Genomic DNA, 20,982 nt, shown 5'->3' with positions numbered 1-20,982 from the left:
GGATTATCTGGAACCTCCAGGGGACACTATACAAAGCGCTTATGCCTATGGGCTTTGCAGCCAGTGGCTCATGTTTGAGCACCATACAGTTTTTGTGATCTGATTCGTTGTTGGCCAGGGTCTACACAGCAGGCACTTATGAGGAACCAGCAGCAGCAAGGTCTGGATCAAACTCTGGAGCGGAGCCTGCGCCCGATCCTCACACATCCTCATATACAAGGAGGGGAAAGATCCAGCCTACTGCGCCAGCTTACAGGCAGATTTCGCTAATAAACACATACAGTATAGCTAAATATTCTCTAAACTGTTAGCAAATAGACTCAATTTAGTTCTACCGTCTTTAGTCCATACAGATCAGGTGGAATTTGTGCCAGGTAGGCAGGTGACAGATATCAGACGTATTTTCAACCTCATTGCAATAGCAACCAAAAATAAGATCCCCTCCATGCTATTAGGGCTAGATGCTGAAAAAGCATATGACTGTATTGACTGGTTCTACATGCGAAACACATTGGAGGCCTTTGGCTTCCACGTATTTTTTTTTAAAGCAGTTATGGCTTTATATGTAAACCCAACAGCTAGGGTAGTCTGTCAAGGGTCTCCATCTGACCTATTTTCAATCAGGAGTGGCACCAGACAAGGCTGCCCACTCTCCCCTCATATTCGCACTTTGTATGGAGCCGCTGGTGGCCCATATAAAGAATACTATGGACATCCAAAGGATACAGGTAGAGGACCAACAATATAAAATTGCCTTATTCACGGATGATGTCATCCTCAACCTTGCAAAACCACTGACCTTCCTAATAAATACATCAGAGGCCCGGAATATCAACCTTGAACAAGAAGTGGCTAAATTATTAACCTTAAATTTAGATTTTAAGTGGCAACCCCATGCCATAAAATACCTAGGTATATATATATATATATCTCACCAAAGTTTATTACACACAATCAGGTCAACTACCTTAAACTACTCAAAACATGGATGATATACGTGTGTGGTCCGAATTCAGGATATCATGGATAGGGAAACTACAGTCAATCAAAATTAATGGTCTCAAACGTCTATTGTATTTATTTTAGACACTGATTTTGATACGTAATAAGGAAATTCAAAACCTACAATCATTCATAACTAAATTTATTTGGAAACACAAGAAGGTTCAATATGCAATAAAATATAAATAGAACATAGTGCAAATAAAGTTTATAACTGTGGTGTTCTAAACACTTGGTGAAATGGAGACTCACGTGGTATCAATCTAGATAAGGCATTTCTAGACAAGAGCCCTTCACTCAATGGGGCCGGGCCTGCTGTGAGGGCGGTCCGCCGAGCTGTGCCAAGAGTTTCTCCTGCTCTCAATAGAATTGAGAGCAGAACTCGCGACGGCGCGCTAGGCCACGCCCCCGGCGATTCAGCCAATGAGGGCACTCTCCCGCCACGCCCCCCCCTGTTTTTCCCCCTGCAGCTCACTGCAGACCGGGGAATCGGCTCTGCACGCGCCGCCAGCCTCACGGGCGTACGTGCAGCGGAGGCACTGGGGCCGTAGCCTAAGGAATCTCAGTGTGCAGGCATTTAGTGTGGACTAGCAATGATTGCACGCAACAGCCAAACATGCACATGGGATCAACTCAACCCTAATTTAAAGCTCAACCCATTCTCAATAAAATATTACCTGGATTGCTAGAATACACCTCAAAACTGAAAGAGAAATAATTGTTTACAAAATATATTTCAACCATTTAAAAAAAAAAAAAAGTCCATTGATAACACTGGGGTCAAGCACCCTTAACAGTAAAAGGTTAATATGAGAAACCACAGTCACGTGCAAAGGTCCCTACTCAATACGTTTCACACCTTCTTCATGCTTGAGATGATTTTAGTCATATCTAGAATACATGATGTGCCAATTGGAGTACCTGCTGCTTCTGTTGACATTCTTCATAAGTACATGTATATAGCCAGTGAGATATTATTGTTCATTGTTTTAAAGTTAATAGTTACTTACCTTCCATGGATAAAAGGTGTTAAGGTTTAATCTTTCAAGCTTCTGCTTTTTCCTGACGGCTGAATACATGTTATGTAAGGCATGTGCCAGAGAATACACTGCAGTATAAAGACTGTATGTCAATCTGAAGTTATTTACATCATAATCAAAAGGAGAAAGTGATTCCATAGAAAAATTCTTCTTACAGATACGTTTAGACTCTGTGTAACCTGCATGGTAACAGTTGAAAAGCACTAACCATAATTCGTTTAACAACCGATTATTTGGGTAGATAGCAGGACTGGCTTTGTAGAGAAATTCCTTCAAGCCAGGAATGTGCCCATTTTGTTGTGTGAAAAATAAACTTCCATTCATTGCCCAGAGTGTGTCAAACTTAACATTAGATTGTTTTTGGGGAAGGAAGTCTGAAGATAAAATGAAAACCTTCCTGGACATGATGTTACTTTTTCCTAGCATTGATATGAAATATAATAAGTGCTCCAAAGTGAAGACTAGTATTATCACACCTGCCGAGTATCTGTTTAACTTTTCAAGGTTATGTTCAGTAATCTTCTGTGGCGATACCAATACAAACTCAATACAGCTGCCACTTCTAACAATTTCTTGTCTCAGCTCCTCGCTAGTACTTAGCTTCTCATCTGAAGTTATGATCCCAACCCACGTCCAGCCAAAGTGTTTCAACAATTGAACAATGGCTGTATTTAGGACATGTGTACTGGCGACAGTCCGGAAAAGGGATGGAAATTGAATCCGGTCATCGAACACGGTATCCATGGCTCCATAGCTGACCTGATCAGTACAGAAAGAAACATTATATATGTAGATGACATAATTACTAAGGTCCTGTTTTACTTGATGGTTTTAAGTGTTAGCACAGTGGTGCGCAAACTGGGGAGGGTGTGTGATTAACTGCAGGGGGCGCGAGATTAACTGCAGGGGGCGCGGGGGGTTACAGAGGCCCCGCGCGCATCCCGAAGGCACTTAAATTAAGTGCCGGGGAAGCGAAGAAGGCCTCTGTAAACCATACTTACCGTGGTTCAGCCGGCATCTGGAGACGCGTCGCCATGACAACGTGGCATCAAAGGACACCGCTGTGTCATGTGACAGTTTGTTGCTATGGCAACATGACGTCATGACGACCAGATGCCGGGAACCACGGTAAGGAGGGAGGGGGCTTCCCTTGTTGCAGTTTATAGTAATGTTACTCATTACATTTTGTAGTTGCATAAATTATATTATCCAAATATCAGCTGGTAGACACCCAGTTGTCTTTTTTTTTAGTCTTTATAACTTTAATCTAGCAAAAACATGTGAAATCCTATGGGGTTTTTTTTTTTTTTTAATAAATCAATTCTGTAGTATTAGATAATAGTGACTGTTCTTTTTTTTTTTTATTATTATTATTATTATTTAATTTTTTATTCAACTCAACTCTTAATGCCATCTTTAATGTGTTTTAAAGCATCTGTTGATTTCTATAGCAGGTTTTAGTGCCCCTCCCAAGCAGTGTAAGATCTTTGCTACACTTTCCTGTATGTGATCATTTCTTATCAATGTTTCCAGCAGTTTCAGCTGTAAACTATAACAATAGGTAATGTTACCTTAGTAATATTAGGATACATTGTAGCTGCTGAGTTACACTGACAGAAGGATTGAGTGAAACGGAAAGGCGGCCATTATGAAAGGCACACAATCAGGATTTTTACAGATTTATAAAAGGAGCACAAACGATTGCCAGTTTAGGTAAGAATGTAGAATTATACATTGTCACGTGATGCTTTACACATTACAATAAGAAAAAAAGGGGAATGCAAAATGCTTTAATATGCATTTTTATTTTAAGTTTCAAAGAAATAATAAACAATTTAAAAAAGGAACAAAAATAGGTTATATCCTCCCATTTAATATAACCCATAGAAGAGGGTTTGTGTGTCTCTTCTGTGTTGGCCATTGGTCATCTCTCTATGAGCCAACCAGTAACCATGACCTCATAAGACATTTAATTGGCTTTTCTGTTGGAGGCCATTTTTAATGCCTAAAAATCACTAGTTGTGAAGCCACATTAATGGTGAAATGTGTTTATAAAATTGTCTCAGTCTACTTTTTGATACGAGGAAATAAAAAGCCATTATTTACATTTCTCCCATAAGAAGAATTCAGCCTCACAAATAGGACTAATATATTTTCCTGTATATGGAGGACAGCTTCACTGCATATTGAAGAGATTAACGTTAATTCCCTATGGTTAAAGCAAAAGTTGCTGACCGTGGGGTTCAAAATAGATTCACCAACACCTATGTCTTTACTGTTAAGACATTCACATTTTATTAGCATTACAAAGCTTGCATGTCTCCGTTTCACTCTAGGACATTCCAAACTGCCCTCTCCCAAAGTCTCTCAAAGACATTCCAAACTGCCCTCTCCCAAAGTCTCTCTAGGACATTCCAAACTGCCCTCTCCCAAATTCTCTCCAGGACATTCCAAACTGCCGTCTCCCAAATTCTCTCTAGGACATTCCAAACTGCCCTCTCCCAAATTCTCTCCAGGACATTCCAAACTGCCGTCTCCCAAATTCTCTCCAGGACATTCCAAACTGCCGTCTCCCAAATTCTCTCTAGGACATTCCAAACTGCCGTCTCCCAAATTCTCTCTAGGACATTCCAAACTGCCCTCTCCCAAATTCTCTCTAGGACATTCCAAACTGCCGTCCCCCAAATTCTCTCTAGGATATTCCAAACTGCCCTCTCCCAAATTCTCTCTAGGACATTCCAAACTGCCCTCTCCCAAATTCTCTCTAGGATATTCCAAACTGCCCTCTCCCAAATTCTCTCTAGGATATTTCAAACTGCCGTCTCCCAAATTCTCACTAGGACATTACAAACGGCTGTCTCCGAAATTCTCTCTAGGACATTACAAACTGATTCTCGGTTACATTGGCGCACAATGCTCCGGACAAACTCCTACCCTGAAAACGTTCTTATGACTCACCACTAGGATTCCTGCTGCTGCACAGTCCAGAAAGGTAAATGGGGCATAATGGGTTAAAGTATCCCTGCAACATACCAGGGGTCCCTAGTATAAAGGTGAGATGCCAGTTATATGCCCAGTTCACCCCTCTATCAAGTACAGGGGTTCAGGGGATACGCCAGCTAAGTTACAAAGCTGAGAGGTTTTGGTAAAATAACAGGTCAGGTTTTTACAGAGTGTTAGGGACAAGGCTAGTGAGTATAAAGAAAAGGTGGTCATTCTATCCCTCGCACCAGAAAAGGCTTAGTTATTTTAGCCAAGTAAAGTGTAAAAGCATATTTTATTAAAGTGTATGTAGCCGTGACCCCTGATTCACCCTGAAAGAGCGGGAGGTTGCGCCGGCACAGAGTGAGTTGCTAAAGCCCGCGAAGGAGGAGAGTGCTAATTGGTGGGAGGGAGCAGACCCTTGTCCCAGCAGCCCCGCGGGGAGGGTCAGGTGAGAGATTTGAGCCAATGGGCTGAGGAGGTGAAGGAGATATAGGGAGGTGGTTGTGCGCACGTGGAGGAGAGCTGGTTGGAGAGGAGGCGGAGTGTCTGTGTAGGGGAGGTCAAGCCGCCCCGGCGTAGGCCGAGTACCCCAGGCCCAGTTAGGCCCTGAGTCACGGTAGAGACAAGCTGAGCTAGGGATCGCCATAGCGAGGTTCCTGTGCCCGTAGTATCCTGAGACGTTGAGCAGGACTATATTATCGAGTGGGAGGTCTGGGCTCAGACCCCGCTTGTTGGTTGCCGCAGTTCGTGTGGGATCGCCCCGGACTATCGCCAGAGAGGGAGGACGGTTCCGATGTGCGGAGACCCTTTGTGAAGAGCGTAGCAGTTCCGGGTACCGGAGTACCCGGCAGGTATTTCAGCAAGTGCACCAACGGTACCATTCATTCATTCGGGACACAGTGGCTGCGCAGTCACCCATACACACATATAGTTGATTACAGTTGAGCGGAAGGACTAATCCGTTAAAGAATGGACACGGGGTGGGATCACCCGGTGGAGGGTTCGGGGAGTGTTGGCGTCCGCTGAGGCGCATGATATTGTGGACGTCCTCCATGGCGCAAGGTAGTGTGGCGCCCGCCGTGGCGTGTTATAACGTGTCCCTGACTGGGATGTTATTGTGTGTACCTAAATATGAGTTTTGCCTGCAAGTAAAGGAGGTTGGTTATGGTAATTGGCTGTGTGAGTGTAATTATTGCATATATGTCCTGCGAAGACCCACTCCCACGCTGGCGGGAGCTGTCGCAGGTGGAGGCGCTGCACCCGTTATAGATATTACGCGCACCCCAGGCTCTCCGTGGCAGAGACTCAGGCCCTGCGAGCTTACAGGTACCACAGCACAGGGTAGCAGCTTACTAGCGATAGGAAGCAGGGCTACATTTGGAGGCGCTGCTGAGAGCTTAGACCTGGGGTGCCCCTCGAACTCTAAATTGTTGTCACCATGGCCCTACCTACCCGTCACGAGATACGCGACTGGGCCCGCCAAGTGCGCACGCCTACCCTTCACGCCGTAGCACTGGCCCGAGTGCCCATGGCCTTACCCTTAGAGACTTTACAGACGGCCTTGCGACAACTCCCGGGTATTGCCAAAGCTCGCCTGGTAGATGTACTTGTCTAAATGGAACACTTTGCTTGTAGACTGCCGGCGCAACCTGGTAGCGCTCGAACCAGCTGTTCCTCAATTCCTGGCCCTCCCCGATGCACCGCCTGGCGGTAGTCCTTTTGTCTACCCCCTCCGAGACCCCCTCGTACGTCCGCTGGAGGAGGACGACCCCACCCTCCCTTTTGTTCACTATGCCGAGAGCGACGTCGGTAGTTGCCGGTCCGCATCTAGTTATCCAGGGTCAAGCGCCTCCGCTGAGGCCGGAGTGAGTAGTACTATGCTGCAGAAGCTAAATGACAAGATAGACCATTTATCCGGCCCCCCCCAGTTTACCGCCGCTAGTCGAAGCGCTTACGTTAGCCACCCACGCCCAGAACTACCGGAAGCTAAAAGCCTTCTCGGGGACCCTCCCTGTGCCTACCGGGGAAGATGGGGTAGAAACTTGGAAGGAGCACACGCGGGGAGTAATGGAAGAGTGGTCGTGCACTGATGTGGTGAAACGGCAGAGACTCATGGAGTGCCTGCGGCCCCCAGCGGCCACCTTGATCAGTATCCACCGCGAGCAATGCCCCGATCTAACCTCTCAATTGATGATCGAGTTCCTGGCAGAAGCCTATAGCGCGAAAGAGGATGATGGTGCATTGTGGGCCAAGTACTATGCCATAAATCAAAAGGAGGGGGAAGAGCTGTCTGCCTATATACACCGCGTGCAAATATCTCTCGGACCGTTGCTGCATCATAAACATGTGCTGCCCTCGCAGATGGATGAATATCTGCGTAAGCAATACCTCCACGGGTCCAGTCCTACTCACCCAATTGCCAGCATGATTCGTGATCGCCTCACACGGGACCCCCCCCCCCCTTCGTTCATCCAACTCCTGCAACAGGTGAAAGAGCACGAGACGCATCTAATGCTGCACCCCCCTCAGAACCCGAAAACTAGCAGCAGCACTAAACCCAAAGGAAGTACTGAAAAGAGGGAGGAACCACCGGACAAGCCTGGCCCTGAGAAACCGCATTACCGCCTGATCGCCGGGCTACCCCCAGAGATATTTCATGCTACAAATGTGGGAAGAGGGGGCATCTATCCTATGATTGTCGCCTGGGCGATCCCTCCCCCAAGAAGTTCCCGCCCCAGGCTATGGTCTGCGGGGTGTATGCGACCGATACCGACAAGGCCGGGACCCCCTCAGGAGGAGAAGAGCCGGCAGAAGATGGTAGCCGTGTGGGGCCTATAGCGTTGATTCGGGTACTAGTGGATGGAATCTACTCCTCTGCGCTACTAGACACCGGATCCCAAGTCACCATCATATACAGAGGGTTCTATGATCGTCATCTTCAAAAGCGGCCGCTGCAACCGGCTGAACACATCAAGGTACGCGGGCTAAGCAATGACGACTACCCCATCGATGGTTTAGTGACAGTGGATTTGGAAATACAACAGCTCAACACGGGAAAATCTCACCCCATGAAGGTGGACGCTTTGGTGTGTCCGGAACCCAGAGACACCCCCAAGAACCCCATCATACTCGGTACCAATGCTGATATTGTGCAAGCAGTCATCCGGGCCTATCTACACGAGACTAAAGAGCTCCCCATGTCAAACCTGCAGCTGCAATTGGTTCAAGCAGACCCAGCCCCGCCCCCCTCTTTTTCGGATGACTACGGGCTTTTGTTCTGCGGACAGAGAGGTTTGACTCGACTCTTCCCCGGAGAAATGCAAAGAGTTCCCGCTTGGTGTGCCTATGCGGAGCGCCAAGCCGAAGACCAGCAATTCTCGCTAGAGAGCACCCCAGAGGAGGATGTACGACGAGGGTATCGGCTCATACCCGAATTTCGCCATTGGCATGCCGCCATTCCTCGCCGGATTGCCGTGATGGTACAGAATCTGTCGGCCTTCCCCCTGGCCATCGATGTGGGGCAACGGATAGGAAGGATCTATCCTGTCAGTTCAGTGGAAGAAGCTGTGCAAGTAAACACGACCCGAGTGGAAGAAACAGGGACGGCCCTAGACTTCGATTTTGGCTCGTCCGAGTTGCCAGGAGCCTGGAAGGAACGATTACGGGTGCAACTGGAACAGAGACGATCCGTATTCTCTACCGGGGAAATGGATGTGGGGTGTAGTCGCAACGCCCAGGACACCATTCAGATAACGGATGAAAAGCCCTTCCGAGAGCGTTCCCGCCGACTCGCTCCCAGGGATGTGGAGGATGTGAGGGCGGCTATCAATGAAATGGAAGCCGCCGGGATTGTCAAAGAATGCCGAAGTCCCTATGCCTCTCCTATAGTAGTCGTAAGAAAGAAACATGGGACTGTGAGACTGTGTGTGGATTATCGGACGCTGAACAATCGGACAGTGCCGGACCAGTATAACCTTCCCCGCATAGAGGAGATCCTCGATACCTTACACGGGAGCTAGTGGTTCAGCGTACTGGACCTACGGTCCGGGTATTATCAAGTCCCTATGAGCCCCGCGGATCAAGAAAAGACAGCTTTCGTCTGCCCCCTGGGGTTTTATCAGTTCACCCGCATGCCCCAAGGCATATGCGGGGCACCAGCCACCTTCCAGCGGTTAGTGGAGAAGACACTGGGGGACCTCAACCCCCGAGAATGCCTGGTGTACCTAGATGACATCATAGTCTTCGGGAAAACCCTGGAAGAGCACGAGGTCCATCTCTTGAAGGTACTGGATAGACTGTCCCAGGAAGGCCTCAAGCTCTCGCTGGACAAATGCCGGTTCTGCCGTACCTCCGTGACGTACGTAGGACACATAGTGTCCGGCGAGGGAATTGCCACTGATCCCGCCAAAATAGAAGCTGTCGTCAACTGGCCCCGCCCGGAGAATGTGGGAGAGTTGCGCTCGTTCCTGGGATTTTGCGGCTACTATCGCAGATTTGTGGAGGGGTACTCATGTAGGGCCAAAGCCCTCAACAGCCTGCTCAGAATATACCCGGCGGAGGCGGGCCAGAAGACCAACCCTGCCCGACATCCCTTCGGGGATAAATGGACCCCCGAATGCGAACAAGCCTTCCAAGACTTGAAGCAGAGCCTGACGGCGGCCCCGGTCTTGGCCTATGCCAACCCCGACCAACCCTACATCCTACACGTGGACGCCAGTCTGAGTGGCCTAGGGGCCGTGTTGCATCAAAAATATCCTGAGGGATTGCGACCTGTAGCGTATATCACCCGTAGTCTCACGGCCAGTGAACAGAATTATCCGGTACACAAGCTAGAGTTCTTGGCCCTTAAGTGGGCCATTGTGGACAAACTTCGGGACTATCTGTACGGGGTGTCATTCGAGGTACGCACCGACAATAATCCTCTCACCTACATCATGACCTCCGCCAAACTTGATGTGGCTGGACATCGCTAGTTGGCCGCGCTCTTCAATTACAACTTCACCTTGAAATACAAACCTGGGCCCTTGAACATTGGAGCGGACGCCTTGTCGAGGCGACCGGGGTTGACCCCTACTCCCGACGGAGATCAGTGGGAAGAGATTCCTGGGCCAGGGATAAGAGAGCTCTGTTGCACGGCCGCCATCATAGATGAGCAAGTAGCCTTTTCGGAATTACGGGTAGCCGACTCCCTAGGGTGCGCCTCTACCGCTATACCCGAAGCCTATCGTGACCCGAGTGGAATGCGTGTTACCCCCGATCAGATCATCGCCTGGGAGGATATGGTACGGTATCAAGAACAAGATCCGGTCGCCGGGACTATCCGTAATGCCATTCGACAAAATCGACGGGCCTACTTCGCCAGACTCCGGGGGATGTCAGAGGTATACTGATGCGGGAGGCGGACAAATTTGAAATTCAAGATAGGCTGTTATACTGTACCGAGTGGTGGAATATCATGACCACCCGGGTCGCCGACAACTAGTGTTACCAAAAAGACTGCAGTACTTAGTGTTGAAAGCTCTCCATGATGAACACGAACATCTGGGGGTAGATAAGACTTTTGAACTAGTAAGAGATAGATTTTTTTGGCCAAAAATGAGAGAATCCATGGAGCATCACTGTCGTAGGTGTGTGCAGTGTATCCAACGCAAGACTCTGCCTACTAGAGCTGCCCCCATGGGCCACCTAAAAAGTACGGGACCTATGGATTTAGTCTGTATGGACTTCTTGTGCATCGAGCCCGACACCCATGGCATAGGGAACATGCTGGTCATCACTGATCATTACTCCCGCTACGCCCAGGCCTTTCCGACCAAAGATCAAAAAGCCATTACGGTGGCTAAGGTACTCTGGGAGAAGTATTTTATGCATTATGGGCTTCCCCAACGCCTTCACTCCGACCAAGGGCGGGACTTCGAAAGTAAGCTAATAAAAGAATTGCTGAACCTCCTACACATCAAAAAGTCCCGTACTACCCCTTACCACCCAGAAGGGGACGCTTTACCCGAACGTTTCAATCGCACTCTGCTGGACATGCTGGGTACTCTAAACGGTGTGGAAAAAACTAAGTGGAGTCGTCATGTGGAGACTCTCGTCCATGCCTACAACTGCACCCGACACGAATCTACCGGGTTCTCGCCATACTTCCTCATGTTCGGCCGTGAAGCCCGATTACCAGTGGACATACAGTTGAGAGTCTCCACCGATGGGGTACACAATACTACCCATTTTCGCTATGTACAAATATTACAAGAGAACCTACAGAAGGCCTATGGGCAAGCCGAGAAATCCACTGAAAAACTGAATGCCGGGAACAAAAGGCGATCTGATCACAAAGTGATCACAAGTGATCACAAAGTGATCACAAAGTGACCAGTCTACCGTATCAAAGACTCGGAGGGTCGGGTAAAGATGTGGCATCGTAATCATCTACTGCCTATTCCGCAGGAGGAGGGAGAGTTGGAGTGGCCGGCATCTCCAGTTGATGGAGAAATGTCCCCAGAGGCCGAAGTAGAGAGCGGCGAAAGTCTGGACGATCCACAAGAGGGAACCTCTCAAAGGGGCCCTTCACCAGGAGCATCTCCCGAGGGAGCATCAGGTAAAGAGCTCAGGAAGCAAGCACCCCGGGCGGGGGAGCCGGAAACCTCAATGTTAGACCCTCAGAGCCCATGCTTCGTCCCAAGCCCCGACCGTTTCGAGAACACAAGCCCCTCAAGGGTAGAACCCAACGCAGCAGATTACGACCCTCACTCTCCACAGGGAGTGACCGCACCGGAGTTGAGAAGGAGTCAGAGAAATGGGCAACCTCCAATGAGGAAGCCCTATGATCAGTTTGGGGCACCCCATTATGAGGCTCAGCAGTGGGCTCGCAACCGGGTTCAATCCGTTATTATCATGTTCAGTGAGATGTATAAGTTGATATAGAGACCGATGTATTAGTGTTTTTCATTATATAAAAATGGTTGTACTGTTATCGTTGTCCAAGCGGGGACGTTGGAATCCAAAGGGGGGAGGATGTAGCCGTGACCCCTGAAAGAGCGGGAGGTTGCGCCGGCACAGAGTGAGTTGCTAAAGCCCGCGAAGGAGGAGAGTGCTAATTGGTGTGAGGGAGCAGACCCTTGTCCCAGCAGCCCCGCGGGGAGGGTCAGGTGAGAGAATTGAGCCAATGGGCTGAGGAGGTGAAGGAGATATAGGGAGGTGGTTGTGCGCACGTGGAGGAGAGCTGGTTGGAGAGGAGACGGAGTGTCTGTGTAGGGGAGGTCAAGCCGCCCCGGTGAAGGCCGAGTACCCCAGGCCCAGTTAGGCCCTGAGTCACGGTAGAGAGAAGCTGAGCTAGGGATCGCCATAACGAGGTTCCTGTGCCCGTAGTATCCTGAGACGTTGAGCAGGACTATATTATCGAGTGGGAGGTCTGGGCTCAGACCCCGCTTGTTGGTTGCCGGAGTTTGAGTGGGATCGCCCCGGACTATCGCCAGAGAGGGAGGACGGTTCCGACGTGCGGAGACCCTTTGTGAAGAGCTTTGTGAAGAGCTGGCGGGAGCTGTCGCAGGTGGAGGCGCTGCACCCGTTATAGACATTGCGCGCACCCCAGGCTCTCCGTGGCAGAGACTCAGGCCCTGCGAGCCTACAGGTACCATAGCACAGGGTAGCAGCTTACTAGCGATAGGAAGCAGGGCTACATGTACATTTAATAAAAGGTTGATGCACTGTATATGAGGGGAGATATTTTCAAGTCACTGAACCCAGAGATCAGGTGGCTACAAAGCTGGTGCCACCCTGTCTACTGAGGTCCATACATGAAAGGCCCAGAGGATGTCCCAGGTGTGAAAGCTGTTTAGACAGGAGGGTGTGCTTCCAGTCCACCTTCTCAGATCACACGGATGCAATATACAAGTCCATCTGGTCTCCCAGCCTGGTCAGAGCCCCTCACAGTGGGGGGACAATGGGGGGGGGGGAAGCAGGGGAGAGAAGCCATGTTTTACCTGCCCATGTGGTCAGTCAGATGTTCAAGAAACCCAGTTTCTGATACTGGGGTGTGTCAGATTGGTTGCTAGGGAAATCTCTCATGCTCCTGATAGAAAGATAGGTGTTCAGGGAATGAAACCTGAGAGGTTTTAAAAACCCTTACTCAGCTCAGATTTTCAGTTCTAAGTCCTCTGACAGTTCGCTAAGTACTCTGAGAAATCTCTAAGTGTCTGTAAAAGTTTTTAAGGTTCTCTCAAGATTCTAAAGTGTTTCCAGCAAGAAAGAGGCAAGGCTCTGCTTCAGCAAAATCTGCCTGGAATCTTTGCAGTTTCAAGACTATTTAGGGTAAACTTCTGGATGTTGAACTAGGAACTTACAGTTCTGTTCCAAGTAAGTGTGCTTTTATCTGTATTTTGTGTAATATTGTGTGTTTGCCTATTTTAAGGGAATAAATCACAATTTATTTCATTAACTAATTTTGCTCAATGAAATGATCCTGGTTATAAAAGTGTAATTGCCTGGTCTCCCGTGACACCGTCTCCCAAATTCTCTCTAGGACATTCCAAACTGCTGTCTCCCAAATTCTCTCTAGGGCATTCCAAACTGCTGTCTCCCAAATTCTCTCTAGGGCATTCCAAACTGCTGTCTCCCAAATTCTCTCTATGACATTCCAAACGGCTGTCTCCCAAATTCACTATAGGACTTTCCAAACTGCCCTCTCTAGGATATTCCAAATCGTCTTCTACATTCCATTCCTTCAAGGCAAAAATGTGAATACAGTCCTGCTACTCAAGCCACATACACATATAATGAACAGCATTGTCTTGTCATTGTACCACTGGTTGTCAGCCTATGGACACTTGAATATGTAGCACCATTGGAGTATGCTAGAATTTATCCTAGTGAGTCCTGGTAGCTAATATGAAGTAACTTATTTCATGTTGCAAGTCACTTAGACTGGTGATTGGCCAGTTCCTGTTCTCCCAGAATGTATGTCCTGGATAGGTCAACACTTTAGGGCAGAGGAGTGCAAACTTTTGCTGCGCCCCCCAGTCTTGCCTGTCCCAGTGCTCGTGCCCCCTCCTCCCCCTACCTTGGAGCTGCGTCAAATTACGCTGCAGGGTCATGTCACGTGACCCGCGTCATTATTTGCCGCGTGTGACGTCACATGACCTCGCGGTGTCATTTGACGCCGCATTGCCATGGCGACACATCACACAACCGTCTGAATCCCGGTAAGTTGAGAGTTGCAGAGGCCTCACGCGATCCCACTGCATTTACTTTAAATGCCTTGGGGGAAGAGTGTGGGGCCTCTGCAACCGCCCCCCCCCCCCCCCTCCCGAAAAATCTTGCTCCCCCAAGTTTGCGCAACTTTGCTTTAGGGGATGACTCAGTAGTTCAGTCCTTCTCTTTTCCTGCCCAGCAACAGGGATAGGAGAAAGCTTAGAAATAGAAATGACCTGGATCTTTTGCCTCAGTTCCCAGAAGGAGCCAGATGAGGGAATCTGACATGTAAATATGCGTATAGTCCTGTAATTAGGGGTAAGCAACCATTTTCTTTTTTCCTTGTTAGGGGCCCTGTAGACACTACCCTGAACCAGTAGCCTGCCACAGTAGGAAGTGGATTAGTCAGAAAGGGGCTCATTGAGGAGACCTGAAGAGTTGCTGAGGAATTGTTGGGGAAGGTTCCAGCTCTGTTTTAGGCAACAGGGGGAAGGCTTGAAAAAGAGCTACTCTGCCTACAAGCCTCATGGTTGAGGAAACTTGGGGGTATGTGTCTATCCTATAACAAGAAGTGATCGTATGACTTTAACCAGTCCTGTTGCTCTAAGATACCTGTTCGATAAAGTTAAGATAACGTTCCTGGTGCCCTTTTTCTTGCTCAACACCCCAAGCCCTGCACGAAGTTCGAGAACCCTGAGATATAAGGTAACCCACTGAGCATCACCTACACACACATTGGGACAGTTTGGTGTGGCTCCTCTTTTATTGGCCTGGGGGGTAGAGATGTTACAAATAGATATACAGTACAAAACTTTTGCACAAGTTTGCAAAACTGGCAACTATTGGACTTTTGCGATTTATGAAGAATTTTCCAAATGGCCAACAATTGCTAAAATTCAACAAGCATTAGCTACTCACTATGTATTTTATAGAGTAGATTGAGGGAAACACGACTGAGTACATTTACCTCGAGGCCTCAAGCAGTATCCGCAAATGGCAACATGGAGCTCCTTTTACATAACTAACAGACTTGACACCAGTGGCAGGGAGGACGATGATAATGATAAACAACTGGTCTCAACCTCGAGACTGAGTAAGTACGTACTACTGAACCATGAGGCGGAAGATCCAGAGCAACAGGCTTAATATCTGTGACTCCACCCCCTCCCCCCGGGCCCCCAGCACCAACTATTACTACAAACTGGAACGGTAGCTGAATAGGCTATTGAGAGACAGAGATATAGCCTGTATTAATAAGCCTCATCTACATAAGACTTTCTATAGGGTTATTGAATTTGTAAATGTGTCTCGGCCATAAAACCCCCCACAAAATTCTACGTTTTTATTACAATCTACAGAACCTACACCATAAACACACTGGTCATGGGAGCTGCAAGTTGGGGTGAGAAGGGAGCGGCAGGCCATCCCTGGGTTTACATATTTATCCATTATAATAATGTACAGCACCCCACTCCAAAAATAGTTCCTGCACTACTAACCCTGACTGAAGTGTACTTAAATAGTAGATGTATATTTTAGAGTTTTTATTAACATTGTAATTTCTCATATTTTTTCTATTACTGCATGTTAACTACTTGTCTATCCTCTTCTTGTTGGTGCTATGACAGGGAGGAGCTGTGCACACATTTAATTACTGTACATTATTAGCACAGGAAACCATGTACAAATCACTCTGCCTGCCTAGTAAATGAAATTTGCAAAATGATCTTAAATACTTCTACAGTATGAGTGCGTCTGCAAGATGTAACTCATTAAACTATCATTATTATTATTTCTTTTTGTTACTAACCACACATTTAAAATAACTGGTCCCTATTCAATATGCTTTGATGAAATCTTCCCCTTACTGGGGAAGAGTTTAGACCTATTAAAATGTAGAGCTGAAGCCGTCTCCGGCACTAGGAAGAAATCCTTGCTGCACATTGAATAGAAGTCACTGAGAGATTATCACAGGACTGGTCTCTTTCTTACTCTTACCTGTGGATAATCATAGACTTTGAGAAGATTTGCGATTGATATAGTTGGTGGAGATAGCAGGTGTCCAATAAACGCCATAACAGTGCTCTTCTTGTGACAGTCATAATTCAGATGGTATTTTGGTCCCCCGGATAGAATTCTTAGAGCTACGTTCACTGCTGTAGAAGTAGAGGCGCAGGAGTCATATATCTCATACCCCAGGGTAATGTTGGGTAAAATCTTCTGATTTTTATTTATCTCTTCAACGGCAAAGTCAAAGGCCAGAAAGTGACGGAGAAACTGAGTATCAGGTCTGTAAATTAGATTTTATATATATATATGTCGTTATTTTTCCAAGCTACCTCTTGTTTTCAAATAAATCCTGGAAGGGCAGAGGGAGATAACGGAGATCTGTCCAAGATCACACAGGGTGTAAATAGGCAATTCAGAAATTGAACACACAATGCGCTCTAGTTACTACGCAGGACTAAGCCACAAGGCATCTCATGGCTGATTCACTTAAATGGACCAAGATGTGCCGAACAACTTTACACTATTTAGTCATTTATGTCCCAATATGTGTATTCAAAATGAACACTGGCAAAGGCATTGTTATACTACATCCCAGGTTGGCCGGAATCAGTGGTTCGTTAACCTTTTCTATTGGCCCTGAACCACACCAGATTTGGGGGATAATCAACTGATATTCTATTCACACGATGATGGGGGTTCCAAGCAGATGTCTGAAAGTCATAGTCTTAGATTATTCCGATTATCATCATTGTCCTATTACTTCATGAAAAATGTGTCTTATTAGGAAAGTAAAAAAGGTAATATCACATGAAGACAAGTGAAAGGCATACATTGTGGGTAATGATAATTTTGTACATTTTGCCCAACACCTTGAGTTGTATTGAACTTTTTTGTAGTGTGAATAGAAAATGGTTATTAGGTTCATAACGGTGCAGTACAACCACATAAGACCAAATAGAACTATTGACAACGGTACAGTTTGTTTCATTGTTCTCAAAGTACAGCTCAACCCCTTTATAACGCGATCCGTTACAACGCAAATCCGCTTATAACGCGATGCAAGCGCGGCTCCCAATTTTCGTATTTATGAATACTTTACAACACGATTATTGGTATCTTAAATACTTTGTTGTACAATGCATACAATTGTACATCATTTCTAACGCGATCTGCTTATGGCGCGATGTGATTCTTTGGACCCCAAGCACAGCGTTATAAGGGGGTTCAGCTGTATATGAGTAATGCAAAAACATTCCTACTAACTTTGGTCAAGGTTCAAACTTCTAACAAAAATAAAATAAGATAAAAATATATTTTTTAAAGGTGCAATATAAGAAAAACACTTTACGTACACTGTATGCTATCCACTTGCCACAATAAAAACATTGCCATTTTAGTTGTATCAAACGCACACAGATTATGCACATTCAATTACTGACAAGTCTACAGTACAAAAATGTGTAGGAATCAGCAACTCCAAATGGAAAAACAATCGAATAAGTATGCAGTGGTGCGTGGAGACCTAGGGGACCCCTACATCCCTAAAGTTAAATACTAGGAGAAATGGTAGTATCCTGTCCTCAAAGTAGACATAAAACTATAAGAGAACAAGAATATCAGAAAAAATATCAATTTACTTGTGGTATCGTAAATACAAATATATGAGAAAATGCGCGTGCTCGGCACACACTTTTTTTTAAGTGACACTTCTTTGTCTTTTGTCACTGTTTTGTCACAGAAATTGTACTTGTGATGCTGATGTTTTTAATTAAAAATGAAAACACAATTTCAGTGCCAAAACGCAAAGAAGTTTGACTTAGAACGCGTGTTTACCTATTTGCACTTCTATATTTATAGTAACTGTGAATTCCTTGTGTCACTGTGTGTGTGCGCGTCACACTGTGTGTGCGAGTTGTCAGTGGGTGTGTGCGCGCGCATCAGTGTGTGTCCATGCGTCAGTCAGTGTATGTGCGCATTAGTCATTGTGTGCGCGAGCGTCAGTCTGTGTGCGAGTCAACGTGTGTGTGTGCGCGCGAGTCAGTCAGTGTGTGTGTGTACACACGTCAGTGTGTGTGCGTGCACCAGTCAGTGTATGCATAGGGTGATCAGATGTCCCAGTTTTGCCGGGACAGTTCCGTTTTTTTCTGTCCTGTCCCGGTTGGCAGTCCGTCCCGGAAATGTCCCGGTTTTTGACCCTGGTCCCGGTATCTAGATGCGGCGAAGCGGCGGCAGTGTGGAGGATGCGGCAGCCGGTGAGTATTTTCTATGTAGAATGAATGAATGCTGCCGGTGGGCGGGGCTTTAGAGTAGAAATTGCTGGGATTGGATGAAGGAGGATGCCGGGGGCGGGGTTAGAATCCTGGCTGGGCCGCAGGGGATTGGTTGCAGGTCAGAGCATGCTGGGGGCGGGGCTTCCGCTTTGTATAGAGCAAACGGTGGGTGTGGGTGTCTTCCCGCTCCTCTGTCCTCTGGTGGCTGTGCAGTGTGTGTTCCCCTTCTGCCCCGGGTCCCAGCCAGAGGTGATAGGAGGTGGTAGTGGGGGTGCGCCTGCCAATGGGGGACTGTACCTTTCTTTGCACCTTTGCCTCCTTGGCGCGGGGGCGGGCAGTGGTGGTTCGCGGGCTGTGGGTGCAGGAGGAGGCGGGGAGCCGCCTGCTCGGATTGCCGGCCTTTCCTCTCTCCTCCCCCGCTTTCCCCCGTCCAGTCACTCACATCTGTCGCTGCCTCTGTACTCCACTGTGTGTGTGTGTGTGTGTGTGTGTGTGTGTGTGTGTGTGTGTGTGTGTGTGTGTGTGTGTGTGTGTGTGTGTGTGTGCTGTGTGTGTATTTGTGTGTGGCTGCGTTTGTGTGTATCTCTGTGTGGCTGTGTGTGTGTGTGTGTGTGTGTGTGTGTGTGTGTGTGTGTGTGTGTGTGTGTGTGTGTGTGTGTGTGTGTGTGTGTGTGTGTGTGTCAGTGGCTGTGTGTGTTTGTCTGGCTGTGTATATCAGTGGTTGTGTGTGTGTGTGTGTGTGTGTGTGTGTATCAATGGCTGTGTGTGTGTTTCAGTGTCTGTGTGTGTGTGTATCAGTGGCTGTGTGTGTGTATCAGTGGCTGTGTGTGTGTGGACGAAAAATCACCCTTACCGAGGGGGGAGGGTGGGACAGCAGGCACCACTATGCAGGAAAGAGATGCTGTGTGTGTGTGTGTGTGTGTGTGTGTGTGTGTGTGTTGTGTGTGTGTATCAGTGGCTGTGTGTGTGTGTGTGTGTGTGTGTGTGTGTGTGTGTGTATCAGTGGCTGTGTGTGTGTATCAGTGGCTGTGTGTGTGTGTTGTGTGTGTGTATCAGTGGCTGTGTGTGTGTGTGTGTGTGTGTGTGTGTGTGTGTGTGTGTGTGTGTGTGTGTGTGTGTGTGTGTGTGTGTGTGTGTGTGTGTGTGTGTGTGTGTGTGTGTGTGTGTGTGTATCAGTGGCTGTGTGTGTGTATCAGTGGCTGTGTGTTTGTGTGTGTGTGTGTGTGTGTATCAGTGGCTGTGTGTGTGTGTATCCATGGCTGTGTGTGTGTATCAGTGGCTGTGTGTGTGTATCAGTGGCTGTGTGTGTGTGTATCAGTGGCTGTGTGCATATCAGTGGCTGTGTGTGTGTATCAGTGGCTGTGTGTGTGTATCAGTGGCTGTGTGTGTGTATCAGTGGCTGTGTGTGTGTGTGTGTGTGTGTGTGTGTATCTGTGGCTGTGTGTGTGTGTGTATCTGTGGCTGTGTGTGTGTGTATCAGTGGCTGTGTGTGTGTGTATCAGTGGCTGTGTGTGTATCAGTGGCTGTGTGTGTGTGTATCAGTGGTTGTGTGTGTGTATCAATGGCGGTGTGTGTGTGTATCCATGGCTGTGTGTGTGTATCAGTGGCTGTGTGTGTGTGTATCAGTGGCTGTGTGTGTGTATTAGTGAGTGTGTGTATCAGTGGCTGTGTGTGTGTGTCTGTGCAGGCCAGCAGTGGCTGTGTGGGTGGCTGTGCGTGGTCAGTGTCTGTGTGAGTGTCTGTAGGTCAGTGGCTTTGTGCGTCTGTCCAGGTCAGAGAGAGAATGGGGGGGGGGGAGAGAATGGAGGGGAAGAGGGAGAATGATGGGGGGGAGAGAATGGGGTGGGGAGGGGGGGGAGGGAAGGGAGAGAATGGGGGTGGGGAGGGGGAGAATGGGGGGAGGGAAGGGAGAGAGAATAGGGGGAGGGGAGAATGGGGGGAAGGAGAGAATGAGGGACAGGGCCGCCACAGGGGGATCTGCCGGGGTTGGCATCCTTGGCCCGGTGAGTCAGGGGGCCCACCCAAGTGTCAGTCAGTCACCCACCCACGTGCCAGTCAACCACCCTCTCTGTCACCCACTCTCTCACCGTCTCTGTCTGTCACCCTCTCTCTCTTTCTCTCTCTGTCATCCTTTCCCTCTGTCTATCTGTCTGTCTGTCACCCTCTCTCTCTGTCACCCTCTCTCTGTCACCCTCTCTCTGTCACCCTCTCTCTGTGTCACCCTCTCTCTCTCTCTCTCTGTCACCCTCTCTCTCTCTCTCTGTCACCCTCTCTCTCTCTCTCTCTCTCTGTCACCCTCTCTCTCTCTGTCACCCTCTCTCTCTCTCTCTCTCTCTCTGTCACCCTCTCTCTCTCTCTCTCTCTCTCTCTCTCTCTGTCACCTCTCTCTCTCTCTCTGTCACCCTCTCTCTCTCTCTCTCTGTCACCCTTTCTCTCTGTGTGTCACCTCTCTCTCTCTCTCTCTCATCTCTCTCTCTCTCTCTCTC

The 20,982-nt window shown here is 48.0% G+C and overlaps 1 protein-coding gene across 2 annotated transcripts in view; it reads right to left on the bottom strand.

Annotated features, from left to right (window-relative positions):
* Positions 1-1,847: 1,847 nt before the first annotated feature.
* Positions 1,848-20,982, bottom strand: part of LOC142498865 (extracellular calcium-sensing receptor-like) — a 25,297-nt gene continuing 6,162 nt past the window's right edge. The window contains exons 4-5 of one of the 2 annotated variants that reach the window (XR_012802569.1): positions 16,215-16,372; positions 1,848-2,801 (exon numbers count right to left, since the gene is read on the bottom strand). Coding sequence is in view for 1 of the 2 variants with exons in the window: in XM_075607476.1 (XP_075463591.1) it covers positions 1,998-2,801; positions 16,215-16,506 (1,096 nt within the window). In the remaining variant the exon portion in view is untranslated. Of the gene's footprint in view, positions 2,802-16,214; positions 16,507-20,982 lie in introns of both variants that reach the window. The other variant, XM_075607476.1, reaches the window with a different exon arrangement.

This window comes from Ascaphus truei, chromosome 7, assembly GCF_040206685.1.
Source record: "Ascaphus truei isolate aAscTru1 chromosome 7, aAscTru1.hap1, whole genome shotgun sequence".
Lineage (NCBI taxonomy): Eukaryota > Metazoa > Chordata > Amphibia > Anura > Ascaphidae > Ascaphus > Ascaphus truei.
Note: the sequence above shows the minus strand (reverse complement) of the source record. Positions and strands in the feature narration are given on the sequence as shown.